Source organism: Lachancea lanzarotensis, scaffold LALA0S08, assembly GCF_000938715.1.
Source record: "Lachancea lanzarotensis genome assembly LALA0, scaffold LALA0S08, whole genome shotgun sequence".
NCBI classification, from domain to species: Eukaryota; Fungi; Ascomycota; class Saccharomycetes; order Saccharomycetales; family Saccharomycetaceae; genus Lachancea; species Lachancea lanzarotensis.
The window spans coordinates 323,176-346,195 of record NW_019212886.1 but is presented as its reverse complement, the minus strand read 5'-3'; the positions used below and the strand labels follow the sequence as shown (position 1 = coordinate 346,195).

General features: G+C 44.9%; 9 protein-coding genes across 9 annotated transcripts; 5 read left to right on the top strand and 4 right to left on the bottom strand.

Moving 5' to 3' along the window:
* Window positions 1–853: 853 nt before the first annotated feature.
* EPL1 (LALA0S08e03818g1_1) lies at window positions 854–3,217 on the top strand (the record flags this gene model as incomplete). The annotated part of the gene is made up of 1 exon (XM_022771100.1): window positions 854–3,217. The coding sequence occupies one exon, from the start codon at window positions 854–856 to the stop codon at window positions 3,215–3,217; it is 2,364 nt and encodes a 787-aa protein (XP_022629713.1).
* Window positions 3,218–3,732: 515 nt separating this feature from the next.
* Window positions 3,733–6,816, top strand: BST1 (LALA0S08e03796g1_1; the record flags this gene model as incomplete). The annotated part of the gene is made up of 1 exon (XM_022771098.1): window positions 3,733–6,816. The coding sequence occupies one exon, from the start codon at window positions 3,733–3,735 to the stop codon at window positions 6,814–6,816; it is 3,084 nt and encodes a 1,027-aa protein (XP_022629712.1).
* A 173-nt stretch (window positions 6,817–6,989) lies between these two features.
* Window positions 6,990–8,261, bottom strand: STE2 (LALA0S08e03774g1_1; the record flags this gene model as incomplete). Its single annotated transcript, XM_022771097.1, has 1 exon — window positions 6,990–8,261. The coding sequence occupies one exon, from the start codon at window positions 8,259–8,261 to the stop codon at window positions 6,990–6,992; it is 1,272 nt and encodes a 423-aa protein (XP_022629711.1).
* A 2,342-nt stretch (window positions 8,262–10,603) lies between these two features.
* On the top strand, window positions 10,604–12,247 carry MUP1 (LALA0S08e03752g1_1; the record flags this gene model as incomplete). Its single annotated transcript, XM_022771096.1, has 1 exon — window positions 10,604–12,247. The coding sequence occupies one exon, from the start codon at window positions 10,604–10,606 to the stop codon at window positions 12,245–12,247; it is 1,644 nt and encodes a 547-aa protein (XP_022629710.1).
* A 99-nt stretch (window positions 12,248–12,346) lies between these two features.
* On the bottom strand, window positions 12,347–13,450 carry LALA0_S08e03730g (LALA0S08e03730g1_1; the record flags this gene model as incomplete). Its single annotated transcript, XM_022771095.1, has 1 exon — window positions 12,347–13,450. The coding sequence occupies one exon, from the start codon at window positions 13,448–13,450 to the stop codon at window positions 12,347–12,349; it is 1,104 nt and encodes a 367-aa protein (XP_022629709.1).
* A 611-nt stretch (window positions 13,451–14,061) lies between these two features.
* Window positions 14,062–16,686, top strand: LALA0_S08e03708g (LALA0S08e03708g1_1; the record flags this gene model as incomplete). Its single annotated transcript, XM_022771094.1, has 1 exon — window positions 14,062–16,686. One exon carries the CDS (start codon window positions 14,062–14,064, stop codon window positions 16,684–16,686), a length of 2,625 nt encoding a protein of 874 aa, XP_022629708.1.
* Window positions 16,687–17,502: 816 nt separating this feature from the next.
* ADE13 (LALA0S08e03686g1_1) lies at window positions 17,503–18,951 on the top strand (the record flags this gene model as incomplete). The annotated part of the gene is made up of 1 exon (XM_022771093.1): window positions 17,503–18,951. The coding sequence occupies one exon, from the start codon at window positions 17,503–17,505 to the stop codon at window positions 18,949–18,951; it is 1,449 nt and encodes a 482-aa protein (XP_022629707.1).
* Window positions 18,952–19,090: 139 nt separating this feature from the next.
* LST7 (LALA0S08e03664g1_1) lies at window positions 19,091–19,798 on the bottom strand (the record flags this gene model as incomplete). Its single annotated transcript, XM_022771092.1, has 1 exon — window positions 19,091–19,798. The coding sequence occupies one exon, from the start codon at window positions 19,796–19,798 to the stop codon at window positions 19,091–19,093; it is 708 nt and encodes a 235-aa protein (XP_022629706.1).
* Window positions 19,799–21,032: 1,234 nt separating this feature from the next.
* RSC8 (LALA0S08e03642g1_1) lies at window positions 21,033–22,769 on the bottom strand (the record flags this gene model as incomplete). The annotated part of the gene is made up of 1 exon (XM_022771091.1): window positions 21,033–22,769. One exon carries the CDS (start codon window positions 22,767–22,769, stop codon window positions 21,033–21,035), a length of 1,737 nt encoding a protein of 578 aa, XP_022629705.1.
* Window positions 22,770–23,020: the final 251 nt, after the last annotated feature.

Sequence of the window (23,020 nt, the reverse complement as noted above, 5' to 3'; positions counted from 1 at the left end):
ATACAACACTACTGGAAGGCTTTATTTCATCGATTTCATCGATCTCCTGCTACCACTGCTGGAAGGCTTTATTTCATCGATCTCCTGCTACCACTACACTACTCAAAGACCTTCTTCTAACCTACTCAATGGTTCCCGATGCTCAAAACTTGTACTCGTTGTACTCGCGAAAAGAACGTACATGACGATACATGCACGTGATAAACAAACACGTGAATATCAGATGACAAACACGTGAGCACCGTACATCACGATCCCACTCTTTTTTCGTCTCCCGATACACAAACAAAAAAAAACTTTTTTTTCCTCATTACAGGGGTGTGGTCGACGAACAACGACGACCAATAACAACGCAGGCTTTCAACCCACGTTATTTTTTGGAAACCTGTGGAAAGTGAGAGTGATACACCTCAGTGTGAAGTGAGAGGAGCTAACCATTTTGAGAGTACTTTACTGCTACAAATCATCTCTTCCTCTCTGTCTCTCTTTCTTATTTGTTTTTTGGCCGGTTTTTCTTCTCCTTGGCGACTGGAGGAAATATAGGGAGAATTAAAAAAATTGGACTCAGCCGGGTAACCGGCAGAAGGTCATTGTGGACGAAAATTCGCACAGATTGACTCAATAAGACTTCTTTGACGTGTGGAAAGTGACAGAAAAGGTACGATACTAGACGTCCTTGACCAAGCCTGGTCTGTTTAACTAAGGCGTTTTCTGTCGTTATTAAATCTCACCTGGTGAACTTCCACGAAAATTAAGAGTAAAAAACAAGTGTGGAATTTTTTGGACTCTGTCACGTGCATATCACGTGCACACCGCGCAGACTCTCCCACACACCCACACACCGCACCAAACCATGGTGACAGCTACAAAGACCAATGGTTCCATTGGATCTCCCAGTGCAGGTGCCAAAGAAGCTAACAATACCAGGTTTCGACACCGTAAAATCTCGGTCAAACAGCGACTCCAAGTTTACCATGCGTCGGACCTACGAAAACTTGACAAAGATGAGCTGCAGCAACGAGAACTCGTCGAGATCGAAACCGGAGTGGACAAAAACGAAGAGAAAGAGGAGCATTTGCATCGCATTTTACAGAAAAATCAGCTAGCTCGCACCGAACTTTATATTCCTACACCCGATGCATCCCGTACATGGCCCGAATATGCACTTTTTTACCAAGGAACGTTCACAGAGCCTCAAAGCTACATCAGGTTCTCCGCTACCGTCGAGGATTGTTGTGGGAACAGCTACAACATAGATGAGCGCGATGAAGAGTTTCTTAACTCCACGTTTGGAACAACCACAAATTCGAAACCCGAACTTTCCGAAAACGAGTTCGAACTTTTGTGCAGCAGTTTCGAGACCGCTATTCACGAGAGACAACCGTTTCTTAGCATTGACCCCGAAAACATTTTAACGCTCGAGGAAATTAAACCGACCATCCTGCAACGTGACCTTGGCGATGCGGGCATCAAAAACCATTTGGCCAAAGAAATTGGACTACAATCACCACATCGTTTTGCAACTCAGTTTGATACCCCCAGTAGTCAAGACTGTCGCTCTTTGCAGATTTTAGTGGAGAAATATGGCTCTCAAGTTTACCAGCACTGGAAAACTCGAAAAATTGAAGCCCATGGTAACGAAATCAGTCCACAACTCAAGTTTGAAAAACATGGCGGGGAACGCGATGAAAATGATCCGTACGTGTGTTTCCGCAGACGTGAGGTACGACAGGCCCGTAAGACCAGAAGAATTGACTATCAAAATAGTCACAAATTGCGACTTTTACAACAACAGTTACAATACACCAAGAAACTCGCGTTGCTGGTTGCAAAAAGAGAGCAAACCACATTGGACATATTGGACCAGGATCTAAGAGTGCTCGAATTACGCCGTGACATTAAACCCGTAAAACGTGCATTGGGTATCAAGGGCGAAGATGATAATCTACTGGTTGATACTAAGAAACGGAAACTTGTCAGCAAAGTTATTTTGAGCACTCCGGTCGAAACCACGTCTAAGAAAACGAAAGGTAAACTTAAGAAAACTCCAGCGGATTCCACAAGTTCCAAGCATGCCGCTTCGAAAACCAGTAAACAAAGCCAGCAGGCCCAACCGCCCAATCAGCAATCCGCACAACAGCAATTGCAGCAGAAAAATTTACAGCAAGCACACCAACAGCAGCAGCAGCAGCTGCAACAACAACAGCAAGCGCACGCCTCTCAGCAACAGAAACAACAAGCCAATTCTGTGGCTGCTCATGTCTATGTCAAACTTCCTAGTTCCAAGATCCCGGATATCTTACTGGAGGACGTGGACAATCTGCTGGTTTCCAAGGAGAAAAGTGCCAAAAACTATGTGGAAGAAAGGATGCGTAACCGTAGACTCGAAGACGGTGACTTGTTTTTCAACCTGACCGATGATCCTTACAACCCGGTTTTTGACATCACCGTTCCTGCAAACGTTTCTGCCAGCAACGCGCCATTTTCGTCAATTGCATCTTCCAAGTTCGAGGCCCAAAGATCCTACTACGTGCCAAAGCTGGAAGACTATCTGAGTGGAACTTCTAAGGATGTCACTATAGTCGGTAAAGAAGGCGATATTGTGAGCAATCCTAAAATCTCCAGGATCGAGCGGTTCAATCCTTTCCAAGACGACAGCGAGGTTTACACACGGGAACTGCCCTTCAAGCTTCGAAGACGCGTGGGCCGTTTGGGGATCGAATATATCGATATGCTCAAGCCGCGCGACAGTTTCACACCCGTCAGCGAGTTTATGGATCTTTCAGAGATCGATGCTCAAGAGCGTAATAATGACGTTGTAGACGTTTACGACTCCAAACTGGACGCACTCACCAGACTGCACGACCGATGGAAACACGAGTCCGACCACAACAGCTACGGTGCCTATTTTTCGCACGAGCCAGCGCGACTCAACCAGATTTCCAACGAAACGCAAACCATCCGTTTCGGGACTATGCTGGGGAGCAAATCGTACGAGCAGCTGCGCGATGCCACTTTCAAATACCGCCAAGACGTGTACAGTCAACGTCGGGTTCACAAGGGCTTTGCCTCTCCGAAACACCATGCCAAAATGAACAACAATTCTTCTTCTCCTACTGCGTCGTCGTCTTCTGCGTCGTCCACACTGAAAAAGAGCACAACTGCCAATGCAGCGGCAGCTGCAAAACAGCAACAGCACATCACATCTGTGAACTAGAAACCGGCGTCATCCAAATTCAAAAAAAGTCTGGAGCCAAAATTGTAACAATTCATTTCATTCTTCACTTCCAAACCGCAATCGCATATGCTGCGAAACACACGATTCGCTGCTACAACTCACCGAACCAACGGACGCATTGCACACCAACTATTTTTTTGACTTCTACAAAGTTTGGCATTTTTCATGTATGTAGTAGATACTAATGACATTAACGATCGAGTAATATTGACCATATTGGATGGTAGAGAACAGAAACTAGACCTAAAGCGCTAGTTAGACCTCTGTAGTCCGCTTCATAAGCTGTCCATCAGCGCAATTGGTCGATTCCAGAGTATCTTGAGACTCTTGTGGATTTCACCAGTCATCTTGTTGTATTAATGTCGAAAGAGTATATAAGAACATTGAAAAATGGTTGATGACCTTACTGATTTGTTCACCAATGTTCACCAAACTTGACATCATTTGAGGGCATTCAGGTCAGCTTGATACAAATTCTTGATTGTGAAGCCTCGATGGGAGTACGAAGAAGTGCGAAAGCACTTGTTCATAAGGGAATGACGGTGTTTGCAGGCAGATACCTTGAGATCAAAGAATCACCATCTCATCGGGTAGAATTGCTGAAAAAAGACAGGGAAGCGGAAAAAGCTTTTAGGGGCGTAGATAGTGCAAACGGTGTTGCAGAAACTGCCAAAACTGGGGTTCCGAACCGCATTTTGGGTTTGGGTTTCTTCTTCATTCTACTAGTGGTCCTGGTAAGTACATTGACAAGGTTTTCCGGTTCGGACTCTCCACAATGTCGACCGGTGTATATGTATCCGTCTTACGCTCGAATAGACGGGTTTGACGAAAGATACACCCAACTGGCCAAGAAATACCATCTGTACTTGTATCGGGAACAGGGCAAAGATCGTGAGCCCAACGAGGAGGACGGGACGATAGAAGTAGACGGCATTCCAGTGCTCTTCATACCGGGGAATGCTGGAAGCTTCAAACAAGCACGGTCGATCGCTGCGGCTTGTGCAAACGTGTATTTTGATGAACCCGACTCGATCAAGAACCCGCACACGAAAAACCTGGACTTTTTCACAGCCGATTTCAACGAGGATTTCACAGCTTTCCATGGCAGAACGCTACTGGATCAGGCTGGATACTTAAACGATGCCATTGCATACATCCTTTCGCTTTATCGATCCGATAGTGGGCCTCTTCCCCAATCTGTTCTCATAGTAGGCCACTCCATGGGCGGTATTGTCGCAAGAGTGATGCCTACTCTCAAAAATTTCAGAGCGGAATCTGTGAATTCCTACATTACACTATCAGCTCCGCATGCCGTGGCTCCTGTCACCTTCGATGGTGATATGATGAAGATTTACGAGCGCATAGACCAGTTTTGGAGAGCGCAGTACAAAGAAAGCTCCAGTTTCTACTCCCAAAATGTCTCGTTGATATCGATTACGGGCGGAGTTTTAGATACCGTGCTGCCTGCAGATTTCACCGCCATTGAAGGAATAATACCTTACGGAAACGGCTTTACCACATACACAACAACAATTCCAAAACTATGGACTCCCATCGATCACCTGGCGATAGTTTGGTGCGATCAACTCCGAAACATTTTAGCGCATATTTTGCTAGAGTCTACAGACGTCCGATCGCCCTCCATGACAAGACCCCTTAGTGAAAGAATGCACTTGTACCGCAAATGGCTTCTCACAGGACTTGAAAGCTACACCAACCAAGACAAAACTGCGAATGCAGCTCCTGTGGATTTGAGTGATACCTTCCAATTTACCAAGGAGTACAAACAGGTGAAAATCAATGAACAAGAGGTTTTGACATCAGGGGATCTGAGATCGGAAGCATCTACTCGCATATTTGATATACCGAAAGCTTCACAAAAGCTTCAATTTTCGGTCCTCACTAGCATGGAAACCGTCAAGGTCCTCTTCTGTAAAGAACAACCAAACCAGGAGGGCAAAACCCTTGCATTGGAAGATGGCACATCCATTTGCATATCAGCATCTGAATACTTTGTCACTATACCGAAGTCTACTTCTAAGAGCCAATACCCCTCAGATTCATCCTGGGATACAGGTGATGACCCATTCAGGCTTTTGAATGTAAATCAAACGACCATACTTGCTTATGACTTCATAGCAATGGACATCGGACGGGGCAATCCAGATGCTGACTCCTTTGTAGCGGCAGAACTCACAGACAAAGTTACCACAACGGTCATTAACGACAGTCCATTCCGGATCTTCTTCGATGGGATATTCAGGCGGAACGATAGAAAAATTCCCTCGAGTATGGTCACGAACTTTGATTTCACAAGCCTGTATTCCTCAATCGTATCTTACCGTGTCCAAACGCAGCATCACGGATTAAGCAATGTATTTCAGCCACTTCTTCGGCAGTCGGTGGAAAAGCCATTTGAAACCAAGTGGCATGTGAACCTAGATCAAGGTCCTCAGGACATCAACTTCCACAATGTGGCACCTTTTGTTGAATTGAACTCTACGCACGATAATTCTCTGAAGCTGATGTTTATCAGTCCACCAGGAGGAGAAAGCTCCATGAACCTGAAGATCAACTGGTCGCTAACGGTAAAGATGTTGCTTATCAGATTTAGATTGTCCATTGTCGCTTTCACTGTTGCTTTCGTTTCTTTGGTGGTGGCTTTCCAGTTTTTTGAATACGGGAAAGTTGGTCAATATGTTGCATTCGATTACGCAGTGTATCGAATACTGAACGAGCATTGGTTTGGCTTATGTATCTTTTTGGGCTTATTAACACCAATAGCGAGCTTGCTAGGTTCACCTCAGATTCCCAATTTGATCCATGACAAAACTGGCGAAGCTTTGCCTGGCTTTATGTCGAGGAAAAGTGCCTTGTTCCTCGGCACTCGTGAGACTTTTATGTGGTGGCTAGGCCCATTTTTCCTTTTGATGACAGTTTCTTTGGTCTACCTTGTTTACCGCATTGTAGTCACCGTTGAGGGCCTAGTGACTTGGACGTTCGATGGATCTAAAGAAGGCTGTGAAGTAGCCGAAAACAGCTCAGGTTCGATATGGGATACTAACAGTCGAGGTTATGACGTTAGACAAATTGCTGGGTTAGTCATTATCATTTTGAGCGTGATATTTTACATCCCATACCAGTTTGCGTTTGTTGTTCTGACTATAGTGCAGGTAGTATTCTGCTTAAAACTAGCAGCCAGTCCAAAAAGATCTGAGAAGCAGCGTTTACTAAACTTCAACAATTCGATTTTGATGCTGATGCTATTTCTGGTGCCAATCAATGCCCCGATCGTGGTGGTGTTTATGCGCAATTTTGCCATCAAATGGCAAACTCCCTTTCGCTCCCACCACAACTTTCTTGCTGTTCTACCAATAGTTTTACTCATCGAAAGCAACGCCAGGTCTAGAATGCCCCAAAGGCCTTCATCTACTAAAGCTTTTGGGAGTATCGCACTCATTGGATGGCTGTTGCACATTTCATTGTACAGTATTCTCTTTGGAGCCAGAAATCTGTACTGGCTACACCATTTATTCAATTGTCTGTGCGCCATGCTTTTCTTCAAAACCTTTGCTTGACAAGCCTTTTGCATGAGCTCACTCTGATTTACTCGGAACACCTTAAAGTCTATTTTCTAGCATATCTACCTTATAGACGTGACGCTTAGTTCACGATTAGAGCATCAAACAAAATTAAGTCCATTTCCAGAATGCGAAGGACCAGTGTCGTCGTGGACTAGTTTGGATTGTGATTACGATCTGGTTCCTGACCAAAAATTACGAGCTTCTTCGTCGTCAACGGTATTGGGAGTGTAAGCTCCGGACTCCATTACGCGCTCAAGCTGATCGAGGTTCTGTCGCTGTCCATTGTGACTGTTTGCATTTGAAGAATAGCTTTCCTCTGCCGTTAGCACAGAAGCGGCAATGGTTCGACAATCGTTCTTCTCCACTTCGCGCATGTTGTTATAGTATTCGTGATGTGCGCCCTCCGTTTTGGTCATAGGATACAGGTCATAGGCCTGAAAGCTATTCTGCTGGTAGCCAGACGACTTACCGGACTGAGAGTACAGGCTCGGATCATCACCTCTCCCGGAACTTCCATCATAAAGTGAGGGTGAGAAGGATGTGTTCAAAGAAGAGGGCCTGAAGCCATTATTCGCAGACGTTGCCCACATCGAAGACAGTGGTAGAGAGAGAGTAACCAGTAAAACAGCAATGCTGTTCAAATAAACAGTGTTCGGATTCCCTGACAGCGCATATGCCAGAATGAAAAGTACGCTTGGGAAAATGAGGGTTTGGAAAGACATTATGGCTAGGATGTGAAAACTGTCGAATTGTTTAAGGCCAAGAAACCTTCTGGAGCGCACTGCCAAAAGAAGCTTCACAGTGAGCAACAATGTCATGAAATTGATCGACGTGGATTGCAATATCACCCCGATGTTGTAGAGATACTGGTCGGGAAAAGCATCTGCATTTTTGTAAACTGCTGAGATGGACTTGACTGTCGCTACCAAATAAACGACCACGGTTGCGAGTGCTAGTCCTGACGCAACCGCCAACAGGGCTCTTCCCGCAGTCTTCAAGGTATCGCTTTTGAAAATGATGCGCACCTGAAGAATGAGGGAAGCTTCGATCGCTGCGACCAGCAGTGTCTGGAAAACGTTGGCCGCTGCAAAGGGATGCAGCTTGGAAGTTGGTATGCTGCCTGGCATCAATGCCACTGTATAACTTACAGATGCAGAGGGACTAAACAGGTAGCCCAGATATAAGGCTGATTGCAAGACAACCAGTAACAACGAGATCTGGTTGCTTATGAAAATAGGAGTTTTCCGATTCTTGGAAACCATCATAAGAATAACAATGGTGATGACAGCTGCTCCGATTCTTGTTCCAAATATGATGCCCTGCGTGATAAATTGATTCACAACTGATTGCATTTGTTCAGAGTCGATTGATACTTGGTCGCCCGACATGGACTGGAAGATGACAAGCACATCTTGTGGATCCCATTTTGAATCCACCATATTGGAAAAGATGTCTGATTCGAGCTGTTCTGGAGAAACCTAATGCTCAATAAAATGATGCCAGCACGATCTTGCATGGTGCGCCATTCCAGATGGATACTTATACATTTCTTGATGGTCAAAAAAAGTATCAAAGTGACCTCAGATCCGTTTTCATGTGGTTCGTAGATCACTGTGATAAGTAGCGTGCTTGCTGGTTGGAGCGTTCACCGGGTCTCCAGCATATTACCTGTTCTGGAAGTGTCAATGGTCAAGTTGAGGAAAAGGGCTTCTAATGTCGCAGAACTGAGGTTTGAAGGCTAGTGGAGATTCTAGCAATTGAACACACTGGAAAGAGTAATGGTTTGTCAGTTCACAATTGGGGCCCTGCGGTCCGGCTTTTTGTACATAATGGTAGTTGAGACAAATGTGAAGACAGATATGTCACCAGAGAAACTAAGAAAGCGGTTAAGAGGTCCCTATGGATCCACATGCGACTAAAAAAGGACATTGTTCATCCAAAGATGTTCAGTCAGTCGACCTTCAAACAGTCAGGTTTTGTACGTGTATTGCTCTTGAAGAATATCTCGATAGGGTGAAATATAACGCAGAAAGCTCATTTCAGGCATCAGAAGCCGAATTTTTCAGCTTTGAGCTTTACGACAGGGGCGTACGGATTCTTGGAGACTCATTTTCTACATCTAATGAGAAGCACTTGTGTATACCTGTAAAGGTGAATTTCCTGGCTGTAGCGCGATGTCATTGGGACAAAAGATACATGTTTCGAAACCTTGGAATCAGGGCTACAGTTCTGGCCCAAATTGGCTCGAGAAACTTTTCATTATTGTTGTAGAATGTGTAGTTATGTGTTGTAAATCTGCGAGATGGGCCATCTCTAATTTATTGATTATATCAATTTATGATCATCCATCGATGATTTGTAGTCAAGACTGCTGGAAAACGATCAAACGGACACTGATAGAAGCTTCAAATGCAGTTGAGAATGCGCGAATCTTGTTTGCGGTGGCCAGCAACACGGATGTACGAAGATTTGCGCTAAAAATCGATAGAGTTTGGTCATTTTTTGAAGTTGTTAGGGTCTTGAAAACGCGAACGAGCTGAATTGACCGTGGTATGAGTGTTTTAGGGTCTACCCAAGTTGTGATTTGTGTTTCTACCGTGGCATTGGGGTGTTGGAAGCCGCTTTTAGCGTCGTTTAAATCGGCTAAACGTGTTGAAAGCGGCTAAAAGTCTTGTAAAGTCTTTGGACGAACAGACTTGGAAACAAGATCCAGACGTGATAGGGATTGTCTACAAAGTAAAAAGGAACAGAATACCGTTTGCATTGCCCTAAGGTTTCAAGAGACTGTCATTTCTGGCTTTGATATCTCTGTACGTGAAATTATTATCACCAAACCTATAAATGAAGGAACTAGTGCGCCATGATTTCGCTATAGACACCCCAGTTTGCCGTATCAGGTCGGGCGTTCGTGGATTTAAAACGCACGGTCACAACCTTTGAGAGTTCGGTTCCTAATTCTCCCGTTAGAGGTACCCCGATTATCTGCGATGAAGTATCGAAACTTCACTTTAAAGCGATCAAATAGACACTTCTCGCTAGTAACACCCCAGAGGCCATCGCCCATCGCCACTAACAATTCCTGAAACCTACCCCGGTTCCTGCTTAGCTTCCCGCTGCTGTAGATCCCAATGAACCATTCCGAGTACTTGAGTCCACCCGCATGTCAATCAACTGGCTTTTCCCAAGAAAGCCACCATTCAAGATTACTCACGAGACCAAACGGCACTAAGCATACACCTGCCGCTAGATCTAATGTTTTGGCATCATCAACACCAGCAACTCGAAAACCCTGAGGGCCGTTAATTTTTGATGCCGTAGACTCGCGTATGCGCCCCATACAACTCTATGCAAAGGCAACAGCTCACGGCCCTCAGATCTGAGCTTTACGGCACCGAAGTGTCCATTAATGATGTTAAACATGTGAAGCAGGGCCAAGAAACTGCTGCCACAATGGAATGAGTGCACACTGAGCTTATGGGAACGCTTGAGTGGGACAATGGAGTTTCGATGCCACCACAACTCTCGAGACCAATAGACTGCGACTACTGCCTTTACTACTAGGAAATCTGGTATTCGACAAGCAAGGTTGAAGAACTGTGGTGGACAAAACGAACCTGCAGAGTGAAGAAAGGGTTTTGGGTGAAATTCTATAAATGTGTGGTCTAAAAAGTGGCTAACAGGGCCGATTTTGGTCTGGAGCTTGGGTTTTAGACGTTTTTGGTCAGACTCTTCGTTTGTTCGTTTGCTTGCGTGAAGTAACAAAAACTAACCAAGCATTAAGATGTCTACTTACGTCTCACGTCTGAAAGCATGGGGCAGTGAACCCAGCTCAAAATCGGAGCATCAAAGCAGCGATGGGTCGATCGCGGAAGGTGAAAACTTTGTAACGGAGCTGGATCAAGGTTCTAAAAGACTGGGCCTTGTTTCCAGTATCGGACTTATCTGTAATCGGATGCTGGGAACCGGGGTTTTTGCGGTGTCGTCGAGCATTTACACGCTGTCAGGATCGATCGGGCTGGCCTTGGTCATGTGGGTTGCAGGAGCTATCATCGCTACTAGCGGACTGTACGTGTATCTGGAATACGGAAGCGCAATCCCCCGTAACGGTGGTGAGAAAAACTACCTGGAATATGTTTTTACAAAACCTCGCTTTTTCGTTACCTCCATGTACGCATCGTACGTTTTCTTTCTTGGCTGGGCTGCCAGTAACTCCGTGAATGCTGCTGTCATGTTCCTCACCGCTGCCGATACAGAAATCACCACATGGAAGCAGCGGGGATTGGCTTTGGGTGTGCTTTCGTTCTGTTTTATCGTCAACTCGGTTAACGTGAAGCTAGGTCTTTACATTCAGAATCTGCTGGGTATCTTCAAGCTTGTCATTGTGATATTCATCAGTGTTACTGGATGGGTGGTACTGGGTAACAAAAATCTAAAAACAGACAACTTCCACAATGCCTTTGAAGGAACCGGGAATGCAAGCGCTTATGGTATCGTGAATGCTCTTTACAACGTCATTTGGTCCTTCGTCGGTTACTCGAATGTCAACTACGCTCTAGGCGAGGTAAAAAACCCTGTACGCACTTTGAAAATCGCCGGACCTGTGTCCATGGCGTTTTTAACCATCATCTACATTTTCGTGAATATCGCGTACTTCGCTGCTGTTCCTAAGGAAAAGTTGAGATCATCGAAACTAATCTTGGCTGCCGACTTCTTCGATATTGTATTTGGTGGACACGCCAAGAAGGCTGCCGCCGCAATTGTCGGATTAAGTGCAGTCGGTAATGTTCTTTCTGTTATTTTCTCGCAGGGCAGAATCATCCAGCAGCTAGGTCGTGAAGGTGTTTTGCCATTTTCAAGCTTTTTCGCTACTTCCAAGCCCTTCGATTCACCCGCAGTTGGCTTGTTACAGCATTTTATTGTGTGTGTGGTGACCATCATCGCCCCGCCTCCAGGAGATGCGTACAACTTTATTCTAAACCTGATTGTCTACCCTATGAATGTGATCAACCTAGCCATCAGTGTCGGTCTCCTGTGGATCTACTGGCAACGCCGTCAAAAAAAGATTGAGTGGAATCCAAAGATTAAAGCAGGTGTCTTTGTCACAGGGTTTTTCGCACTCTCCAACATCTATCTGGTGGTTGCTCCATACGTGCCCCCATCTAACAAGGGCGAAGAAGTCTATAAATCGCTTCCTTACTGGACTCACAACGTTGTGACTTGGGGAATTTTTGCCATAGGAGCCGTTTACTGGTTAGTATGGTCTCAAGTTCTACCGAAGGTCGGTAACTACGAGCTGGTTTCCACAGAGGTGGTTGGTGAGGATGGCTTCTGGAGGAAGAAGATCATTAAGAGAAAACTCGATGATGTTGATTATATTTCAGAAAATATCGAGGTAAACATGGTTACATCGGACAAACAAAGTTAGTAGTCCTCAACATTTGCTTTAGGTACATAATGAAATGAATATTAAAATGGGTCTTCTATAACACAGATCTCGGCAAACAGCCTTTTTTTTTTTGGAAGTTTAGAATGCGCCTCGTACTCTCCCGTTCCTTGGCCTATATTGTTCGCCAATCAAGGGTTTGAGAGCTTTTGGCAGAATTTTGGCTGCATCTCCTTGAAACCCCCAAACGTTTTTGTCCTTTCTTACCTCTTCGAGGTCCTCGATCGTCGTGTTGAATATAGCAATTTTACTCTTCGACTTCTTTGCACGTTCCACGTATCCCATGGCTGGCCACACCTTACCGGACGACCCAATCACAAGAACGAGATCCACAGGTCCACCCACATTGAAAAACTGGTCCACGACATCCATTTGGTGAAGTGGCAGTGATTCTCCAAACCATACTACAGCCGGCCGTAGTAGTCCCTCATGACATTCAGGGCATCGCGGCAGGTCACTGGGGTCTAATGTGGGAAGCGGAGTTTCGTCTTGTGACTCACTCTTGATAGCCTCAGACAAGGATTCCGGTTGCAATTCATCTTTTTGTTCCTCCTGCACTGCCAACCGGGGTTTTTTGTTACCTGCTGAAGCATTTTCAACTGAATTTCGCCTTCGTTTCCGGACGGTTTTAGGCGTATCGCTGGGGGGAGTGCTCTTGTAAAGTGCAGGTGTCAAGAACCTATCTCTGTCGTTGCACGAACGGTAGTTGCAGAAAAATTGTGTGCACTTGAGCCCAAATACACTGCCATGAAGCTCGACCAGCGAATCTAACGGATGACCGGCCCTTTGATGCAATCCATCCATATTTTGAGAAACTACCAGTACTCTCCTGCTTGTTAGGGCGGAACCCTCCTGTTTTGAGTTTCTAGAAGCTGTGTCTTGCTTGGTTCCGCTGGGAAATCTACGACACAATTCTGCAAGTGCAAAATGGGCGTCGTTGGGCCTGGCGCGCAGCGCTTCAAGCCTCCTACTGGAGTAGAAAAGCCATACAAGACCCGGGTTATTTTGAAAGGCTTCTGGGGTCGCCAAATCCAGCGCCGTATATCCACGCCAAGAGCCCTTCTGCCATTGGTAGGTTGGAATGCCTGAGCTGGCAGACATACCAGCTCCTACGATGCACAAGACTTTTTTAGCGTGTGAGAGATATCGTTGGAAACTTAAAAGCTGCTGCTCGTCGATTTCCATGGTTCAAGGGGCATAGAGACCAGCTATTTACTTAGTTCTAGCAGATTTATTCGCTGTTTTCGTAGCTCATCGCCTGTTCAACATTCTAAACTCTTATTATTATAAGACACTTTCGTCAAAGGTGACCAGTAGCTCAAACTACAAATTTCAAGAACACGATCGACAGAGAGTAGAGAGTAAGCTGAATACGGTTAATTAGCGCTAGTTTTTTTTGCTTGAAGTATACTGCTCATTAATCTGAATTTCGAGCTTCTATCAACTGTAATTTTTGTTTTATTTTTTTTGGAATTTCATGACATTTTGATGAAATCGGTCAAAATGATAGCTATGAAAACACAAAAGCTGCAGAAAAATGTTCAAGACTCTGAGCAGCTGATAAAGTACTTTCAGATGCATAAATACTACTGTAGTAGTCTTGAATATTCACTTTATTTGAATTCAAGATACACATCATTATGTACGAAACCTAGCATATATGTTCAAAATTATGACTATCGATCACCTAGGTTAACAACTAAACATTTAAATCTTCAAGAGTCGCTACAAGACCAGTAACCGTGTTTGTGTGCCATTGCAGTGCTTTGTGACACTGCTTTTTCTGCTTGAAACAAATGACGGACGAAAAAAAAGCGCTCAGAAACGCCCTCAAACCTTATTATGACGATGTTTTGAAATTGAAGGAACCCAATGGACTGGAGATTTATCCCATTTTCCAGGTCTTGCCACCTAGAAAGGACTACCCAGACTACTACAGGCTTATTCGGCATCCCATGTCGCTGAGTACCATCAAAAAAAGGCTCAATAACAACTATGTGCATCCTCAAGAGTTGGTACAAGACTTGGCGCAAATTACATGGAATGCGCGTACTTACAACACCAAAGACTCGGATATCTATAACTATGCAACGGTTTTGGATACGTTCATCAGGGAAAATATCATACCGAGCCTTCGAAAGGAGTATTCTGATGTGCACTATCCAAACCTCGGACCCTTGCCAGATGAACTAGAGTCCATGGCGCGCGAGCATAGGAACCAAGACATGTCTGACCTTCGTGCTGGTTCCGATCTCCTCAATATCAATGATCACAGTGGAAATACCACCAACAACAACAGCGATTATGAAAATGCCGATGGCACAAATGACGAGGATGATGAAGAACTGGACGACGACTACGGCGATCGCAGAAATTCACATCATCTCAGGATGAGAGTACCGGGTTCCGCACAATCACCCGGTCCAGGAGGATCGTTTCAAACATCTTCTCATTCCATGACACCCACTCCATTATATCAAAGGCATCAACAACAAAAAACGCACATGAGACGTGGAAGGCCTCCCGTAATTGATCTGCCCTTTGAACAACGTATCAAGAACGTTTTGAAAATTTTGAAAAAGGACACAAATCAACGTGGGGAGAATATTACCGCTCCCTTAGACAGACTTCCTGACGAAGAACGTGAACCTCAATATTATACGCAAATCTCCAACCCTATTTCAGTCGATGACATCCGCAAAAAGGTCAAGCAAAGGAAATACAGAACTTTTCAAGGTTTCCAGCAAGACTTCAAGCAAGCCATCGCTAATTATCAGCTGTATCACAGATCGCAGCCAGTCGAGTTGAAACGTGCTGCCGAGCTCGAAACAAGGTTTACAGAGCTTGCCCAGCACGAACTTTCCAGAACCGACGAACAGTATATGACAGATGGAGAACTCAAGTACCCTTTGAACGAAGTGGATCACAATAATACGACATATAAGATTGGAGATTGGATTTTGATTCACAATTCGAATGATCCCAAGAAACCCACCATAGCACAAATCTTCAGATTGTGGCACACATCCGATGGCAGACGTTGGCTCAATGCTTGCTGGTATCTGAGACCAGAACAAACAGTACACCGGGTTGATCGTATGTTTTACAAGAACGAAGTGGTTAAATCAGGTCAGTATAGAGACCATCTAGTTGACGAAATAGTCGGCAAATGCTACGTGTGTCACTTTACCAGATATCAGCGTGGTGATCCGGACTTGGAAATTGAGGGTCCCTTGTTCGTTTGCGAGTTTAGGTACAATGAAAGTGAAAAAGTATTCAACAAAATTCGTACGTGGAAAGGGTGTCTGCCAGAAGAAATACGTGATGTCGAAGAATCTACTATACCAGTAATGGGTAGAAAGTTTTTCAAGTACGACTCCCCAATCAAGCATTTGTTGTCACCAAATGCTACAGCAAGCGACCCTATCCCGATGCCCACTGAAGGCGCGGTCAATGCCCCACCTCTGATTGGAGCTGTATATTTGAGGCCAAAGGTCAGAAAGGATGATCTTGGTGAATACTCTACTTCCGACGACTGTCCCCGTTACATTATCAGACCTGGGGACCCTGTTGAACATGGTAAAATTGATATGGAAACCGGTACCGTGGTAACGAATTCCCAGACAACCACCAATCTTACCAAGACCATACCCTCCACGACACGGCTGGCGTCTTTGACCAAGAGCAGAAGTGGGACCGGACTATCTGGAATGCGCCAATCGAACACCGCGGTATACAATCCACCTCCAGCGAAAGGCTTGCCGTTTCCATCTCAAGGACAAGCTTCTATCAGTCCTGGGCCGGTTGCTATGCAGCAGACTCCGCTAGCCCCTGTCGTTAATCCTGTTGTCCCAACTCAAATCAAACTGGGTTCGCAAGCGACGAAGAAACCGGCTTACCAACCTCCGACCATCATCAATACCTTAGCAGCCCAGGCTCGCACAAATAATTTGGCTTTGGGTAATATTTCTACTGATACGCCTGGTGCATACGTGATCCCATTGCAAATATCTAAGAACGTCGAATTACTGCAACGTGCTGATTACGGGTCACAACTGAGGCGCATGAGCAAGGATCAAACAGCACCAAAACGGAAGCGGGGGAAGGGTGAGGTATTATGGTTTAAAGGTCCAAGTGTAGCGATTTCAGAGCGCTTGTTGAACTCAAAAAACGACTTTACGGAGGTACCCCTCAATAGGTGGTCCAAAAAGCGGAGAATGGAGTACGAGGAAGTAGACCCAGAGGATAACGACTATATGAACGATGACCAAGAGGAAAACGGCAACGGGAGTGGGGTCGCCAATGGCGGTGACGATGATTCGGAGGATGAGGAGTCGTCGTTGCCTGGAACTTTCCCGCTGGGATTGAGACCTTCGGCAGCGTACATGGCCTTCAGATTAGCACAGCAGAGTAGTCAGTGAGTGTATGTGTTTGGCGACTCACTTATCCGACGGTATAAAGTACCAAAGACCGCTGATTAGAGAGATTTACTTCTGAGCATTCTTCCAACCATGCCTCGATAACTTATCGCCAGCGGCTTTACACCTGCGATATAAAGAAAAAGAGTATCGAGACAGACGCATCGCCGCCGTATATAGGCTATCCTAATTGGGCATCTTGGACAGGAACAAGCGATAATTTCCCGATTCAAGAGCCAGGACGACAATACGATTTCAATAACGAAAACAGCTACAAAACAGCGACACACTCAACCACAACAAAGAATGAGATAACAAGATTATCAAATCAAAATTACGAACAACCACCTTCTTCAATAATTGTCCAATTTTCGAATTTTTTGGTTCATTTTGAAGGGAAAATCGTTGTTCAAAATTCCTACAGCTCAATTCCTTATTTTCGCTGAGCCGCTCTGATTGTCTCAACTTCACATCTCTCACCCTTCGACTTTCTGATCGTTTTGACACATTTTGACTTCTCTCTAGCCAGGTGGACCGGTAATAATTTCTTAATTATTACAGTACCGAAGTCAGTAGTGAAAAAAATTGGACATCGAAAATTGGAATAACTCATCGATATCAAGAACTTTTTGATATAGATACTAAAGGTATTTCGAGGCTTCGCTATCTGAACTTTAGGTCCTAACATTGTCCAGTGGTAATTTTTGTTTATTAAAAAGGTGCAATTGGATCGCTTTTGGTAGAATAACATTCAACATTGAATAGCACCTTTCCTCGCTGAACTAACCCATTCCATCGCATTTTAAACACGAAAAAACCATGTCTGAATTTGACAAATACAGTACTCCATTGTCATCCCGTTATGCGTCGGAAGAAATGTCTTCCATCTTTTCGCTGAGAAACAGATTCTCCACGTGGAGAAAACTATGGTTGAACCTAGCCATCGCTGAACAGGAACTAGGATTGTCAGTTATCACCGATGAAGCCATTCAACAGATGGAAAAACACCTGAAAATCACCGATGAGGAAATCGGGGAGGCCTCGAAACAGGAGGCCATTGTCAGACACGACGTGATGGCTCACGTGCACACATTCGGGGAAACTTGCCCTTCAGCCGCTGGAATCATCCACTTGGGTGCCACCTCTTGTTTCGTCACCGACAACGCCGATTTGATCTTTTTGAGAGACGCCTACGATGTGTTGATCCCAAAGCTTGTCAACGTTATTGATAGACTCGCAAAATTCGCCGTGGAATGGAAAGATTTGCCTGTGCTTGGATGGACCCATTTCCAACCAGCCCAATTGACCACCTTGGGTAAGAGAGTCACCCTATGGATTCAGGAACTCTTGTGGGATCTCAGAAACTTTGTCAGGGCCAGAAACGATTTGGGTCTGCGTGGTGTGAAGGGTACTACCGGTACGCAAGGGTCGTTCTTGGCCTTGTTCCATGGCGATCATGACAAAGTGGAAGCTTTGGACAAGAGAGTCACCGAACTGCTCGGTTTCGACACTGTGTACCCAGTCACTGGTCAAACCTACTCCAGGAAGATCGACATCGATGTCTTGGCACCATTGTCGTCCTTCGCTGCCACCGCTCACAAGATGGCTACCGATATCAGACTGTTGGCTAATTTGAAGGAGCTTGAGGAACCTTTTGAGAAATCCCAAATTGGCTCTTCTGCTATGGCTTACAAGAGAAACCCAATGCGCTGCGAACGTGTGTGCTCGTTGGCCAGACATTTGGGGTCTCTGTTCAGTGACGCTGTTCAGACCGCTTCTGTCCAGTGGTTCGAGAGAACCCTTGACGACTCTGCTATCAGAAGAATCTCGTTGCCAAGCGCCTTCTTGACTGCCGACATTTTGTTGTCGACCTTGTTGAACATCTCTTCTGGTCTGGTTGTTTACCCTAAGGTCATTGAAAGAAGAATCAAGAGCGAACTTCCCTTCATGGCTACTGAAAACATCATCATGGCTATGGTGGGCAAGGGAGCCTCCAGACAAGAGGTCCACGAGGCAATCCGCGTTTTGTCACATCAAGCCGCTGCTGTCGTCAAGGAACAAGGTGGCGACAACGATTTGATAGAGCGTGTTCAAAAAGACAAGTTTTTCCAACCCATCTGGAACGAACTGGACTCTCTGCTTGAACCCTCGACTTTTGTGGGCAGAGCTCCACAGCAAGTGACCAAGTTTGTCGAGAATGATGTCAAAACTGCCCTTGCTCCATTCCAGGACAAGATCTCGAACGAAGAGGTCAAACTAAGCGTGTAAAACAGAAAACAAAAAACCGCTATGATATGTACATTATTCAAAGTAATTATGGTTATAATAATCAGATTAAAGTTACGATGCAGAGGTAAATACCTACTTAGTGTTTCTATTCCGGGTTATGATCCAAAATGTTCCCATTTCATGCTACATCAGAGTTCAAGGCATCCAGAATGAAAGTGTTCCACTTGTGAAGCCGCACAAACAGCAGATCATCGTTAGTTAGCGATGCCAAGTTTCGCGGAATTTTGTAATTATTACCTTTTAAGTACGTCCCACCCATAGGAGTGAACTCTTGTGGAACATTTTCCGCAAAACTGCGCTTCATTTCCAACTTTCGTCGTTGTTTGATGTAATCTATGATCTTCCGAAAACTGTACGTTGTGAACTCCCAATGCTTTGCCAATATTTTCATCGAGGATGCATAGTCGGGACTATCGATGGTGAGTAGTAGTGCGTACCTCCTTTCATCACCACGAGCATCTGTGTCTGGCAACTTGAAACCCATCGCCAAGTTCAGACCCTTGGATTCATCGAAAAACGATAATGGTGCACTATCATACGCCATAGTCTCCTCAGAAAACATGTGTCTTATGATTGATGACACCAACTGGTATCGCACCGCTGGATAGTTGGTAGAAACATAGTCCTTTCCCCTCATACGTGTACGTATCGATCGCGATGAGGTGTCATTATTGGGAAACTTCATCGAGCACGACTCACAGAATGTCTCGGTTGCATAGTCCGGCAAAAGTAAAGAAGCTCCATCCACGGCAAACTGGGTACCTAGCAAAACACGAGGGCCATGCTTGTCGCAGAAATGAGCTAACGACAGTATCATATTCGGCATCTCGAGAACATCGAACCAAAAATGCAGTGTAGTGCCTAGAGTATGTCTTGAAAAACGCGGAAACGCCGCTTAAAAGGCTAATTCGATAGAGAGAATACGGGGGCGCCTGTTACATAGAGTACAACCCCATGGAACGCCTACTTGATGGACTTTTGGAGCGGAATGGTTCGTGGATGAGAGGAGTAGTAGTGGCACTTGAGATTTCGATGTTCTTTTGTACGGTTCCAATATACTCTATCATGTGGGACGAAGAATTGCCTCGTGACACTTTGGTGATGTAAACTATGTTTCGCAAGCAACAGGGTGTTTCTAGCATGTTATAACGCTGCTAATCTCTGTGAAAATTCTTAGACGAGCTGTCAAAAATCTGTTGTAAACTTCCCTGCTTTTAGGATTTGGAAAATTATCTTTTTGAGCGACTTCTCGATTTTGATGTTGGTTCTACAGGAATGAGCTTTTCAGCGACATAATTTGATCGATACCAACGCCATTTATTCGTGTTGAGGGCGTGGAACGCTGCGGTTGAAACGAGCAGTCTTTCTTGTCATTTTATCTCTGTCTGTCATCTGGGTCCAAGTCAGCTGACATTGGGATCCATTGACCGTTACAGTGATGAAGTACCAAGTACTAAACTAGCAGTGTCCAGATCAGTTGCGTACGTTACATTTGCACTATATTCAGCGAATTCCTCTGTGTACTTTTTAGTCTACTTATAAAATATTAAAACCTGGTTTGTCGGGACCTTTACCCTCGGAGCTCGACTGGAGCCAAAAAAAAGTCTCCTAAAGTATGCGCACGAACTCAATGACAAACTTACTTACCTCATTTTCTCTGGCTCACTGCAATCTTGACACCGCGGAATCATATCTCGGTGTCTTTTATTGAGTTGGTTGGTATATGTCAGAAATTGACTCCAAGAAAAAGCTTTGGGTACTTGCACCGATTCTCTCTTTGTCAAACGACACCCACCAAACCGAAAGGACCACTATGGCACGGACGTTCTAGAACGTTTTGCCAGAGTATTTTAGGAATTTGCAAGACTTTCGCCATTCCAAGATCTGCATCTTTCCTGCCGTGAAGCTACCTCTTGCCATACTTATTTTCGGCCTAGTTTGAGCACCCTTTATCATGGAGATGCTCTGAAGAATATGAAGAGTTCCATCGATGAAGTGCCAATCCCAACTACAACATCATGAATTGCAAGAATCAATTATTATTACAACTCGGTATATACTCACGACAATGACCACGCTTTATACTGTTGGGGTTCGACGTGAGATACACTATGGGCTTCATCTATACCCTTCACTAGCCTGTTCTTGTTTTGAGTTTCCTCATCTTTTTCGACCAGCTTGACACCAGAATCTGCTTGCTCTGATAACAATACCAGTTTTTTAGAGACGTTAAGTCTGCCGAGTTCTTCGTTCAACTCAGTGACTTGTTTGCTTAATGACTGGCGCTCACTCAACAGCCTCTCGGACTCCTTGATGAAACGCTGCTTTTCCTTGCTCAATGTGTTTTCAATCAAATTTAGTTTTTGAAATTTGAGATCAACTTTCTCCAGGTTAAGCTTTACCAAATCCTGAACAACCAATTGCGCCTCACGCAAGTATTTTTCTGAAATTTGGCGCCCCGATTGTGGGATTGTTCCATTTAACACCTTTTCGTCGAGACCCTGAAGAAGAGCTTTAACTGCCGCGTCAACCGTTCCTGTCACACTTGAAAGAGTCTTTTCTGGCGTCTGTGAATTGAAAGCAGGTGTGACTTCATTGATGTATTTGTCCTCGATCGGGAGTGTGAGAAACTTTTCGACGCAAGCCTCGGTGGTCTTCGAACCTCCAATATGCTCCACAATTTTATCCCATTGATCTTCGTACATTTCGATACCCTCGAGTAGCAGTAAAACTTCTTGGTCAGACCACTGTTTCTTCACCTGTGATTGATTCTCAAGACGCAGGAAGTCCGATGACGAGAAGTGAGCGCTGAAATGACCTTCTTGAAAACAACGAGAACAAATATTGGTGTCTCGGGATCTCAAATTGTGGTAGCGTATACCCACACAGTCGTTGCTGCAAGTATGGCAGATGTATGTTCTACTGATTTGTCTGGATTGCTGTGTGTCATTTTGAAGTGCATTGAAGTTCTGTGCACTTGAGTATATGTTTTTGCGCAGGGCCAAATTGATGGGGAACTTCTCAGGCTGAGCAAACTCCACATCCTGTCTGAATTCTTCCTTGACTATGGGAACCTCCGAGTCGACTGGTGCAATGACGTCGGGAGCAATCGAAGATTCCGGTGCTTGCTCTTTCAATTGTTCGACCGGCTTGTCAGTATCCATTTTTACTGTTTGGTCGTCGTGTGCCATTGCAGTCTGTACGGGAGCCGGCGTTTCTTGTGGTGCTTCATTACTTTGCACCACTTTACTTGGAATGAATGGTTTCAAACCTTGCGGGGTGTCTAGTACAATCTGAAAATGGCCCGTGAAACTGGGTCCTAGAAGCGAAGGCTTGGATCTGGGGTCGATCTGGTAGTTGATCAACCCCCATTGCTCCAAGAACGAATGAATTCTGATAATTGATGCCACGTCCATTGCCACATTACGCCGCACTGCAGTGACAGTGAGGTATTCGTAAGGTGACAGACGGTAGGTGTTGATCATAAAATTGCGGACATCACAATAAGCCTTCTCGGTTTTGAATCGGGTTGAGTCGTCAAAAAAGTCCGGCAGCATTCTGCGTTCAATCTCATGGACCTCATTGAAGTTAAACCATGTGGAAAACGAGGGCACAATCACTGGATGAGCTTGCTTCGCCAAGAATCTCACCGCTTTATCTTCCAGCTTCTTTGCTTCCTGATCGTAGTCTACTTTGGAGGTTTCCTGCTGAAGCTGCTGTTGTTGTTGTAAGTGGGGCAACAATGGAGCGCTAGTGCTGTGCTCAACAGCTTGGGGAGTGTCCTGAGACTCCGCCATGGTCATTTAAGGGCAATAGGGGTCGTAGTTTCTCAAGAAACCGTTGTTGTTTTTGGTGATGATTCCATAAAGTGAATTTAATTGTCAATAATTTTTCAGACCAGCCTTATAGTCATCATTGGCAACTTCTGTCGTGGAACCAGAGATTAAAAGTGGTAAAGTATAAAAGAAGCAGAGGGAATTGAGCTTCACGTATCATTTCAATCGGTAGCCATCGATCTGCTTAGGTTTTTTAAAACTCTTAGCGTCGA